The sequence below is a fragment of the Macaca nemestrina genome, chromosome 4 (genome assembly GCF_043159975.1).
Source record: "Macaca nemestrina isolate mMacNem1 chromosome 4, mMacNem.hap1, whole genome shotgun sequence".
Classification (NCBI taxonomy): Eukaryota; Metazoa; Chordata; class Mammalia; order Primates; family Cercopithecidae; genus Macaca; species Macaca nemestrina.
The window spans coordinates 91465801-91479098 of NC_092128.1; the positions used below are offsets into that span (position 1 = coordinate 91465801).

At 40.1% G+C, this 13298-nt stretch overlaps 1 protein-coding gene across 1 annotated transcript in view; it reads left to right on the plus strand.

The window, feature by feature from the left end:
* The window catches only part of LOC105475664 (ATP binding cassette subfamily B member 5), a 126959-nt gene that overhangs the window by 107483 nt on the left and 6178 nt on the right, over nt 1-13298 (plus strand). The window contains exons 23-25 of the mRNA XM_011731124.2: nt 5191-5347; nt 8962-9159; nt 11122-11328. Coding sequence (XP_011729426.2) covers nt 5191-5347; nt 8962-9159; nt 11122-11328 — 562 coding nt within the window. The remainder of the gene's footprint in view (nt 1-5190; nt 5348-8961; nt 9160-11121; nt 11329-13298) is intronic.

The window sequence follows — 13298 nt, forward strand, 5'->3', positions numbered from 1 at the left end:
AGTTGGGACTGCAGGCACATGTCACCACACCAGGCTAATTTTTGTTTGTTTTGGTGGAGACCATATTTCACCATGTTGGCCAGGCTGGTCTCGAACTCCGGATCTCAAATGATCCACCTGCCTTAGCCTCCCAAAATGCTAGGATTACAGGTGTAAGCCACCATACCCAGCCTCACTTTTTGAGTCCCATTCAATCAGAATACAGACAGAATAAGGGTACCCATACTTTTGGAGTATGGACAAATGATTCTCTAGGAATTCTCTTCCAGTATTAAATGTGGTTATTGGCCAAAAGAGAAACATAGCACTATGCATAATGTCAATAGATGAGATTTGTCTTCAACACCAAAGAGGATTTGGTCCTACAGACCAAATGTGACCCCAACTACCATGAATGTGTCACAAGGTCCCTTTAGACACACTAAATTATATCTGGTCCAGAAGACTCTGTACCTTCCAGAATCTAGGATGACAGACAGCTTTCAATCTCATCAACTAGCTAAACCAAAGGAATTTACAAAGAAAACTCCCTCTTACTAGAATTATCCTTAGGTAGAAAGCACTTTGCGCCATTCTCTAAACCAACGGTTTTCCAACTCATCAATCTAGGAACTGGTTAAAACTGTAGATATGTAGATTTCATCCTGCAAAATCTGATCTGTAGATCTAGTATGGGGCAGGAATCTTCATTTTATCAAACATTCCAGATTACTCCAAGGCATAATTTATAGCTACAAAAATGGGTTATCTGTGTCTCTTTCAAAAATGACATTGTGTCTCAGAAAGGGAGATACAAAAGGGAGTTTTAACAGCAAAATTCTTTAATGTGCTCATAATATTAATTTGTCAGCAAGGCTTTTTAGAGGAAAAAAGCCTCTAAAAGAAAAAAAAAAATGCATGTCTTATGGTAGAAGCTGTCTCTATCTCTCTATGTCTATTCTTGTAGAAGTTTATCTGAAATGAGCATTTAAAAAAAGGTGATAACGTTTTCATTCTGCTGCCTTACAGACAAGGTATAATGGCATTTTAAAAATCTCTTGTTTAGGTTCTCATGCACACATGTATAGTAAAACACTCACCTCTCCCTTTGTTAGTCCTGGTAACATATTCTATTTGTTATTTCACTATAAATGTGCAGATTTAGAAGTACAAAATAAGTTTATTTTCTCCTGTCTCTTTGTGTTAGTCCCTTTAGGCTAGTTTCCAGCTGACTTGCCTTTTGCAATACAGACCAAGAACCATTCCTAATCAGGAGAGGTTTCTGTAACCTTCCTTTTCCCACTGCAAAGCTTTCTCTATCTCTGTGAGTTTCTTCCATATTTTCTATCTATATTATCAAGAAGCTAAGCAGAGCATATAGGTAAGAAAGAATCAGGACATGGCAGCCTTCAGTGCAGTAATAATGAAAGTCACAGCTTTGAAAACTGCCTGAGAAGCAGAACCAGGCAGTTTATGGGTGTATGTCCTAGTTCTCTTAAACACCAAATGCAGTTCTTGACAAGAAACCATATTGTATTTCCAATAATAATGTGGTTATTGGCCAAAAGAGCAACATAGATGGGTTTTCAATGAATATTAACAGTTGGTCGATACCTTGAAATAACAAAGGATGGACAGAAGTGAGCTAGGCCTGCACCATCATTTTTGCCCTAGGAGGCTGAGCAGCTGGGGAAGAACTGTGTCATTGTTATGATTAGGAAAGCAACACTGGTTAGACAAAACAAAGAAAACAGGAAAGACTTCTTTCCATATTGGTGCCATGGCAGCCACCCAGCTCTTGCCTGGCTCCTCCCCAGAGATTATCCGGAAGAGACAGACAAGGACAAAGTAAGAAGGCTAAATCAACCATTGAAGGGACCTAAAGGAGAGAAATCAAAAGACAGTTGATATCTAGGGCCTTGTGAAGATTCTAAAATGGGAAACAAGTGGTAACGAACTCCAACATGTAGGAAAAGACCATTCCAGCCAGCTTTCCACTGCAAGTAAGACCATGTAGGGGAAAATACAGAGAGGAAGGCAGCTCACGTTCCAACCCTACAGTTTCATGTGCTTCTGGGCAAATTGCATAATTTTTCTGAGCTGGAGCCTCCTCATTCATTGACTGAGAAGTTTCCATTCTACTTATCTCCTAGGTGATTAGATGGTATCTTGTATATGAAAACATTCTAGGATCCAAAGAACCAAATAAATGTTAGTTGCTTATTTTCTCTCTCCTATCTGTTGAGAAAAGGATTTAGGGTGGGAAGCAGTCTCTGGGTTGTATATGGATGATACATAGATGAGCATGGGAATAATTTTAATGACTACCTCTATGGGGAAAGATACTCTGCTTTCTAATCAAAGAAAGAAACTTAGTGAGTAAGGACTTGGAAAGTTGTGATTTGACTGCCATGCTAATGTCTACAGAAGTGTGAGAGCTTTTTTTTTGGTTTTTTTGTTTTGTTTTTTTTTTTTTTTTTGCTGTTTTGTTGTAGTACAGTGGCATGACCTCGGCTCTCTGCAACCTCCACCTCCCAGGTTCAAGCAGTTCTCCTGCCCAAGTCTCCTGATTAGCAAGGATTACAGGCATGTGCCAACACACCCAGCTAATTTTTGTATTTTTAGTAGAGATGGAGTTTCACCATGTTGGCCAGGCTGGTCTCAAACTCCTGACCTCGTGATCCACCCACCTCAGCCTCCCAAAGTGCTGGGATTACAAGCATGAACCACTGCACCCAGCCCCGTTAGTGACTTTAAAATATTTGTCATGATACTAAATTATTCCTCTTTATATATCCCAAATGGGTGAAACTCCTCAAGACCAACAGTGGCGTGAGAGGTTGCCCTGTACATTTCTCCCAGTTAGGCGTTCAGTTCAAATGCCTCCAGGAGTTTAAACCAGATTTGAAGGATCTGGTTTAACTATGTTATGGAGTTACAGCACGGGTTGTTCTACAATAAGTACTTGTTGAGTGGAACTGAATTTCAGTTTAGCTCACCCTAGCTAATTGGATCTGATTAGGTAAGGACAAATTCTGTAGCAGACCAGTTTTTTCCATGTGTGGGCCTTGGCCTACCTTTATACAGAATCCACCTGCAGAAAAAGCATAAAGATTACTGTCCCTGGGCAGTAATCCCTCACTTTGGGAGGCTGAGGCAGGCGGATCACGAGGTCAGAAGTTCGAGACCAGCCTGGCCAACATAAAAATTAGCTAGGCGTGGTGGTGCACGCCTATAATCCCAGCTACGGGAGGTGGAGGCAACAGAATTGTTTGAACCCAGGAGACGGAGGTTGCAGTGAGCTGACATCATGCCACTGCACTCCAGCCTGAATGACAAAGCAAGACTCCTTCTCAAAAAAGGAAAAAAAAAAAGATGAAGAAGATTAGTGTCCCTGACTGAACCCCAGATAGTCCATCACCTCAAAGTCCACACCTCCCCCCCAGGGTCTTCAACATAACTCTCATCAGCATCAGCCCCCATCCCACTTACCTTTCTCTCAGCACTCACTCAATAAAGACAGTATCAGGGCTTTTGCTCGTACTCTCCCTTCTCTACTGAACCCTTTCTTCCTGCTCCATTCTCCATCCTTTGGGTCATTTACAAACTCCCACAAACACAAGTTCTGAGTTGAAGGCCCTTCTCCCTTTCTCATGAATATTTCCATTTTCAGAGCAACCTAACAAGGACGTCCGCCTCTGGACATTTATGTCTAATGCTTACCATTACTTTTATAGTGGAAATGTTAGGACAGGTAGAGATTTTGGCATATCTCAAATCATGGGAAGAAGCTATTTTCTCAGTTGTTGATTTCAGAGAAGGCTCTACTCGTGTGGGACTAGAAACCAGGTCTCCTAACTCATAATCCAATTATCTTCCCAGCTCATCTGCTGATTCTTGGATCAGACTAAGGCTTAAGTCTGACTCAGTCTGATTTTTCCTTGCATTAAAACCACATTTAAAACAAACAAACAAACAAGAAAAAAAACTTCCGATTGGGTTATCTAAACTCCATAACCATTTCTGATGTTTATAGCTGGGTATCAAATAATTTAAATGGCATTTTGAGCTTTAAACACTTTCTGTAAATATCAGTACTAAAAATGTCTTGACATCACAGAACTAAGTAACAATTATTTTAGTGTTATTTTTGTTTTTATATTTTATACTGTGTTTGATCTTTGTAAAGTCAACAAAATTCAGGATCTGAGGTCTAGGTCACTGAAAAGATTGCATCAGCATCAACATCTACCCTTTGGTAGGCCCCATCAAGGGAGAAATTCACAAGGAGCCCAGACGTGTTTACTTTGCTGTTATCCAGCACTGCAAACAAGCAACTGGGTTCTGTGATGTCCTTTTACTGCCTAATGTTTAAATATTGCCAGTGACACCGGTCCAGTTTTAGCCTAATTGTGCCTTTAGCTTTGTTACTAAGATGCATTGTTTTGCATTCTAGTACAGTACTTTCATATCTATAATGTAATAGAAAATGAGGGGAAAATATTTAACCATGGTCAGGTCCTGTGCCACAATCGAGTAAATATTCTGTGTGCTTCCAAACATCATTTGCATACTTACCATTTTATAATTAACATGTTTTGAAATGGAGATCATAATCAGTAACAAACCTAAAAGATCAAAGTTCTTCTTTCAGTCTTTTTAGTCAGATTTTGATTTGGGAACCCGAGGAAAATACGATCCCCATGATTTGCTCTCGAAATCATGTAGCATATCAGGCAGATAACCAGTCATTTAGCTTCAGTTATCTGTCCTAACTACATTATATGCAAAACAAACAAACAAACAAAAAATCATATCTACTGTGTAAATTCAGATCTCACTACTGGAGATTCATTCTTCCTATTATCAGCTGAATTATCTGTCAAATCTCCAAGCAAGCAAGCCTCATATCGAGATGGCTAAGAAGTTTTATATTCACTAGTTGGGAACTTTGATCTGTGGCTCTAATTGGAAGAGACATTTTTAAGATTACCCAAGCTCCAAAGGTCATTTTGGTGTACAGAGCAAGGAATGATTACCACATGGCAGAATTTTTTTAAAGAGATAACTGTTGTTGGGACTTCAGTGTAAGGGATGCTGTCTACATCAAAAGATTGTATTCCTGTGCCTGCTTTTTTCTTTACTTTTAGAGTTCTACTATTTTACAATGGATCGATGGACCTAAGATTCAAATGCTTTATCTTTTGATAGAGTTTGTACTGCAATTGCATATGGAGCTATGGCCATCGGAGAAACGCTTGTTTTGGCTCCTGAATATTCCAAAGCCAAATCGGGGGCTGCACATCTGTTTGCCTTGTTGGAAAAGAAACCAACTATAGACAGCCACAGCCAAGAAGGGAAAAAGCCAGTAAGCACAACTATGATCTTAAATGTCCAAATACAGATGGCAACAGTAGGAACTGGGGGCTGCTAAAGATGGGAGGGAGGGAGGGAGGGGGCAGGGGCTGCAAAAGTAGCCATTGGGTACTATGCTCAGTACCTGTGTGACAAGATCATTCATACCCCAAACCTCAGCATTATGCAATATACCCAGATAACAAACCTGCACATGTACCCCCTGAATCTGAAATAACAGTTGAAAAAATAAAATGAAAATATAAATGAAAAAAATAAAAAACAAATGTCCACTTATTAAATGAAGGCATTCTTTGGAAAACTCTGCAAAAGATAATGTCATAGTAACATAAAGAGTTATAAGTTTGTATAAAACAATTTTATGGCTGCAAATGGGGAAAAGAAGTCTTGTCTTAATCAAATTTTTACCTCTACTACTAAAATGTATATTTCATATTTTAAAATATAGGCTTTTAATTTATATGCCTGATGCTATGAGAATGTTCTTGGAAAAAAACGTTGATTCTTATACTGAATTCTATTTAGAAACAAAAGTTTTGATCTTGGAAGGAGATTCTTATTAAGGTTTATTTGTTTTTTTTTTTTCTCTGATAATACATGAAAAGTAAATAATATTCTGCTGCTTCAGACACCATTTTTCATGGGAAATATATTTATAAACATAAAGGGGGAAAAAGGAAAGCATACCTATTAAATTGACACACACAAACAAATTTAGCCTCAAACTCTAAAAGACTGTGAATATTAAAAGAGAAATAATAGGTAAGGTATATAGTTTCAAAATAAGTCTCTCAATAATAGTCTTATACATTAAATATATATTCAATTTTAGGACATTTCTAGACATTTTGATTTTTTAAATAAAAATAGTCATTAGCTATATACTTAAATGTTTTTAATTTATAATTATTTCCCTCTGGAATTTTAATAGTAGATATATATGTATGATAGCTTAAAATAATACAGCATTACTAGAGCTACACAATTATTAAGAAGAGTGCCTGTTAGTGACAGAAATAAGAATATCTGGAAATGCTCAAAATAGAATGCTTCAAAGATACGTCACAGTCCAAATAAGATTTTGTTCTTGTCTGTTGGAAAGTCAAGGATGTAAGAAGCTATTTTTTTAATTTAAGATTTATATGTATAACAGTATTGCTACTCTTATTTCTTTCTGCAGATTATAATAGAGGAATTGAGTATCTCACTGATCTATGTCCTTACAGAACCATAGGTATGGCATAGACTATGGAAGTATTTCTTACAAAGGCTATAAAATTAATGTATCTAATCTTTATTTAATTTAGTATGTAAATGTTTCTGAATATCCCTCTATGCTTTTAAAAATTAAAATCTGGGCAGGGCATATTTTAATTTACAATTAAAAATAGTAAGAATAAATATATTAAAGTTTAGAAGTTTTCTAGAATACCTCTACGAGCTGTTATACAAAATATATACTAGAGCATACACAAAACTAATTGAATTCCTCGTGTTTCCAGACAGAGTCTGGCTCTGTCGCCCAGGCTGGAGAGGCTGGAATGCAGTGGCGTGATCTCGGCTCACTGCAAGCTCCGCCTCCCGGGTTCACGCCATTCTCCTGCTTCAGCTTCCAGAGTAGCTGGGACTACAGCCACCCGCCACCACGCCCGGCTAATTTTTTGTATTTTTAGTAGAGACGGGGTTTCACCATATTAGCCAGGATGGTCTCGATCTCCTGACCTCGTGATCCGCCCTCCTCGGCCTCCCAAAGTGCTGGGATTACAGGCGTGAGCCACCACACCTGGCCGTATTCTGGTGTTTTAAAACCTTTTTTATACAAATGCAGAGAGAGAAGTACACCAAAAAAATTTTTTAAAATAAATAAAACAAAAAGAAACTGTTTATGCAAATAATATTCACAGGTTGTAGGGGGCAAATGGAAAATACTGACTAAGCTAAAATAAACTACTACTACACTACTCTTAAATTTTGGCAAATATCTTTCCAGATTTTTTTTTCTATTTCCAGATCTCTTAACCACATCTTAACATCGAATTCCTTTAACGATAAAATAATATCATCAATTTTTTTTTTTTTTTTTTTGATGCTCCTCACCCCTACCTGCCCTTGCTTCTTACCTATATATGATGGGCTCAGAATGGGTCGAACATGACTAGTAAACCTGACCGTAAGGATGTGTTTTAAAGTCCAGCCATCACTACCACCACACACACACGAACACACACACACACACAAATCCACTTACTCGTTAGTTGTTTAACAACAAAAATTAATAAGACTTAAAATGCAATTGAGACGAACACAAAGATCAAAAGAACTTAAAATCTTATGAACCAAATATATAAAGGGAAAGTTAATCATTTAGTGATAGTTCTGGAAAGCCTTTTTTAAACATCCTGGGTGTAGATGAGTATCGGTTTAGAAATCATTAACCAGTAAAGAGATTGATGCATAGAGAGAAAACTAAACATTTAGGCAACTGTCACTGCCAAATAATGGTCAATTGAAAATAGAGATAGGGCCAGGCGTGGTGGCTCACGCCTATAATCCCAGCACTTTGGGAGGCTGAGGTGGGCAGATTGCTTGAGTCCAGGAGTTTGGAACCAGCCTGGGCAACATAGTGAAACCCCATCTCTACTAAAAACACAAAAATTGGCTGGGTATGGTGGCACATGCTGATGGTCCCACCTACTCAGGAGGCCCAGGTGGGAGGATGGCTTGAGCCTGGGAAGTGGAGGTTAAAGTGAGCCGAGATCACACCACTGCCTTCCAACCTGGGTGACAGAGCTAGATCTTGTCTCAAATAAAATAAAATTAAAATTAAAATTAAATAAAATAAGAAAGATAAATCAGAATTCAAAACATACTATACCTTCACTATAAAACATGGCCCAATTTACAAAAATTACACTTATATATATAGTTTATGAGAACCCCAGCTTTTCTGAATTAAGTAATAAAGGTTTGTAAAGCACAAACCAAATTAAAAAGAAAAAATGTATTACTCAGATAAGCTGGTCAAACAACTAACTGCGGAATGGAACTGTCTGTGCAGCAAAGCTGAAGGAAGCAAGTGGTTTTTAGAAATTCAGTGAAGTCAGTAGTGAAGATAACAAGAAACACAGACACAAAAAAATATAAACAAAAGTGACAGAAGGCCGGGCGCAGTGGCTCACGCCTGTAATCCCAGCACTTTGGGAGGCCAATGTGGGCAGATTCACGAGGTCAGGAGATCGAGACCATCCTGTCTAACACGGTGGAACCCTGTGTCTACTAAAAATACAAAAAATTAGCCAGGTGTGGTGGCGGGCACCTGTAGTCCCAGGAGAATGGCATGAATCCTGGAGGCGGAGCTTGCAGTGAGCCGAGATCGGACCACTGCACTCCAGCCTGGGCAACAGAGTGAGACTCCGTCTCAAAAAAAAAAAAAAAAGTAACAGAAACCCACTTGCAGTCAACAGCTCTACAGAGATGCATACATGTTTAGAATTAAAAGGGCAATGGAAACATGCACAATTTTCAAAAAGCACTTAGTCAGTATGCTACAGTGTGTTACAACCTTCCCAAGTCACTCTTCTCAACTCTGTCAACTTCCTTTCACAGGACACATGTGAAGGGAATTTAGAGTTTCGAGAAGTCTCTTTCTTCTATCCATGTCGCCCAGATGTTTTCATCCTCCGCGGCTTATCCCTCAGTATTGAGCAAGGAAAGACAGTAGCTTTTGTGGGAAGCAGCGGTGGTGGGAAAAGCACTTCTCTTCAACTTCTGCAGAGGTTTTATGACCCCGTGCAAGGACAAGTGGTAAGACTGAATTGAAACACACCTAATCTGGGGGTTAGCAGTCTTATTCTTAAACATTCACTAGGGCTTAAGCATCCCCACTGGTTTGGGTGGGGCAAACAATGCAGAAGTTAAAAAGAAAAAAAATCTCTATCTCAACCTTTAACTAAGAGGACAAGCAAACCATCACAAAAATGATGGTTAGGACTTTGAAGTGAAGTACAAAGGTCCAAAGATTCTTCAGCAATTCTGGCAGCAGAAAGGTTGATCTTAGCCGTGGAATTACTTTAGAACGGGGGTGCTGGAGGTCAGGTGTAATGTTCACATCGTGGCTCCATATTCTGTTCTGGTTTAAGACAGAGAGAACACTGTCCTCCACCTCCTTAGTTCAGGCTTCTGCTTTCCCACCACTCATCCCCACCTCCCAACCGTCGAAAACTTACGCATGGTTAAGGCTTATTGGAATCAGCTCCATGAAGTCATGCCTCTAATATCTAAAATAATGTAATCTCTCCATCCTTTGAACCTAAGGATTGTTTTTGTTACCTGGCACTTGTCTTACTATACCTTATATTGTGGTTTTTCCATTATCTTGTCCTCCCGCCACCACCCACCACCACATCAGCACACCCACACTAAGCTTCCTGTCCTGCCTCCTGCCCCTACAAAAAAGTTCCCAAAACTCAGACTGCCATGTTAGTCCTCATTCTCCTGCAATGTACAGTCTTTCGCCCTTACAGATTCTCAGTGAGTGTTTGCAAAACAGAGTTTAGGGACTCAAGGGAGTCCTAAAGGGCGCCCTTGAACTAGGCAACACTCATCTATTCACACATAGCATAGCACACTCCCTCCTCTGAACCTTCCACAGTTAGAATATACCAGAGTCTATGCCATCAATCAGGTCGTTGATGCCCTGGCCCCTGCCTCCCACTCCAAGCTCCTCTCTTATCACTCCCCACCTCATCATGCACTGTGCTTTTCCTGTTTTTTGGGGGGGGTTTTTTGTGCGTTTCTTATTTTGTTTTGTTTTTTTGAGACAGAGTCTCGCTCTGTGGCCCAGGATGGAATGCAGTGGCACCATCTCAGCTCACTACAACCCCCGCTTCTAGACTTCATGTGATTCTCATGCCTCAGCCTCCTGAGTAGTAGCTGAGATATATGGCGTGCACCACCATGCCCAGTTAATTTTTGTATTTTTTTGTAGAAACGGGGTTTCGCCATGTTAACCAGGCTGGTCTTCAACTCCCAGGCTCAAGTGATCTGCCCACCTCAGCCTCCCAAAGTCTCCTCATGTTTTTTAAACACACCTATGAATCTTTTTTTTAGCTATTGCCCTGCCCAGAATGTCCCCTTTGCAGGCTCCTGCTCACTGTTCAGGTCTTAGTCTGAACATCCTTTCCTTAAGGCCTTCTTGGACAACCCCCTTCTCATGCCTCTCCATACCCTCCCCACTGCCTCAGTCACTCTACCCTGTTACCAGGAGAGGTACTTTCCTCTCCTGAGTTTATTGAGTCATTTGTTCATATGTTTATTGCATCCTTCTCTGCTAAAATATAAGCTACAAAAGGGAAAGAGCTTTCTCTTATTGACCACTATTTGCCTGGTACTGGAAGAGTCCCCCTCACGTAGTGAGCATGCTCATCAAATATGAGTTGAGTGTTGTTATCTATTTATGTGAATAAACATGGCTGTGTGCAAAATGACACAGCTTTACATGTGGAGTACTCTATCATCTCCACATACTTTTCACAGGGTTTTCTGAAAGTCAGGTCCTGTTACAGTGGAGGGGGCAGTAGTGAGTTATATGCTGTTTGCTTCTATACAACATATGATTTATGAGCCTTCCTTGGGTAACCTTATACTTTGAAATAGCTTGAATTCCTATCCTTCTTGTTATGATTTGTGTGTGTTTGAATACAGTGAACTGTAACATGATACAGTTGTGTGATCTTCACACACCATTCTCCATTCTGCTTTTGGCAGCTGTTTGATGGCGTGGACGCAAAAGAATTGAATGTACAGTGGCTCCGTTCCCAAATAGCAATCGTATCTCAAGAGCCTGTGCTCTTCAACTGCAGCATCGCTGAGAACATTGCCTATGGTGACAACAGCCGTGTGGTGCCATTAGATGAGATCAAAGAAGCAGCAAATGCAGCAAATATCCATTCTTTTATTGAAGGTCTCCCTGAGGTAAGAAAATTTCTGAAATCTTGAATTACAAAGCTGCCAAGTAAGCCTAAGAAGCTATTGGGCCTATGCAGTTGTTTTTATGTGTTCCTTGGATTATACAATTTATTTATTGCCAGAATCTAAAGTTAGATGTAAAACATGAAGTCAGATGTGAAAAACCAAGTTTGAGATTTTTGTGTGACTATTTTCCCAAGACCAAAATGTGTTAATATTCACTGGATTAATTTTCACATTTTGTTATTTGCCTTCTGTCCATCTACGCTGTGGCTGGTCCACACTATGACCTGCCCCACCACTGCAGCAGCCTCTGCATCCGCCTTCCAGTCTTGTTCCTCTATCATTTTTCTTCCTCACAGCAATCAGAGGGATCTTTTAAAAACCAATTAGATCCTAATCCTTACGACTGCCTCATGGCTCCCCTGTGCACTCAGAATAAAGCCCAGACACCCCATGGGCAGCGGCTGCTGAAGCCTCTGTGATCTGGCCCCACTGTTTCCCCAGCACCAACCTCACCACACAGTCACTTTGCTGCAGCGAGCTGGTCTCTCCTGTCTCATGAACACGCCAACTTGCTCCCCACCTTAGGACATTTACATTTGCTGTTGCTCCAGCCTAGACCTCCCTTAGGTTGACTTTTGGCATAGTAATGCCTTAACTTTCTTTCTTTTCTTTTTTTTTTTTGACGGAGTTTCACTCTTGTTGCCCAGGCTAGAGTTCCATGGCGCAATCTAGGCTCACTCGGCTCCACCTCCCAGGTTCAAGCGATTCTCCTGCCTCAGCCTTCCAAGTAGCTGGGATTACAGGCATGTGTCACCACGCCTGGCTAATTTTTTGTGTTTTTAGTAGAGATGGGGTTTCTCCATGTTGGACAGGCTAGTCTCGAACTCCCAACCTCACGTGATCCACCCGCCTCGGCCTCCCAAAGTGCTGGGATTACAGGCGTGAGCCATCGCGCCCAGGAAGAAGTGGCTTAACTCTCAAGCCCTTTCAAATGTTACCTTTGCAGAGGCTTTCCCTAAACATCCTATTTTTAAAAGTCCCCACCAGTCCTATCCCCTATCACTTTGTCTTCAGGGCATGTATCACAGTCTGAAAATTACCCTGAGTACTTAGTTATTTGTTTAGTGTTTCCCCTCCACACTAGAGTATAAGATCTTTGCCTGCCATTTTTATCACCTTGATGTCTATATTGGCTGTGACAATTGGCACAAAGTCTCAGAAAAGTCAAAAATCTTGGCTAACTGTAGAGAAGCCTTAGGTAGTGCAAGCATTGATACAAATCCAAAAACAATGCACAGAGAGGGATAATTATAACTTCAAGTGTTTATAATATCTGAGTGTTTGCAACACACACACACATACATGCAAACACACACAAAATAAATAAAATAAAAAGAGATACTTTCATGTAGAGGCAAATTTTTACATGTGATTTTTATAAACTAAGTTTCTATCTCACTTTGAAGGGAGATAGTTAAGTTTAACAACCAATAGATCAAACAACTAATAATCTAGAGCCCTGTTCTTTGGTGGAGGCCAGTAGTCACCATACTCTGTTTTATACTCCTTCCCTCACCAGCTCCTCTCTATACTACATGGTGCCTACATCTAGAAACAGACCATTAATGCAATTTCCCTTACTCTGGTAAGAGTTTGCAGTACTAAATATATTGGAAGGATTCACTTTTTTTTAATAAATACAGTGACACTGTGAATGTCTTTCAGTGGCAACTTCCTTTTTAACCATGACACTGCATTGTTAATTTGTGGTCAGATTATTATCTGCGTAATCTCGATAATTTGTTTTATGTATTGTGAAATGCTGCCCAATTGATATTTGTACTATTTAACTTTTATTCTTTTGTTTGCTTTGAGACAAGGTCTCACTCTGTCACCCAGGCTGGGGTGCAGTGATGTGTTCTTGGTTCACTGCAGCCTCGACCTCCCAGGCTCACCTGAGTCTCCCTGGG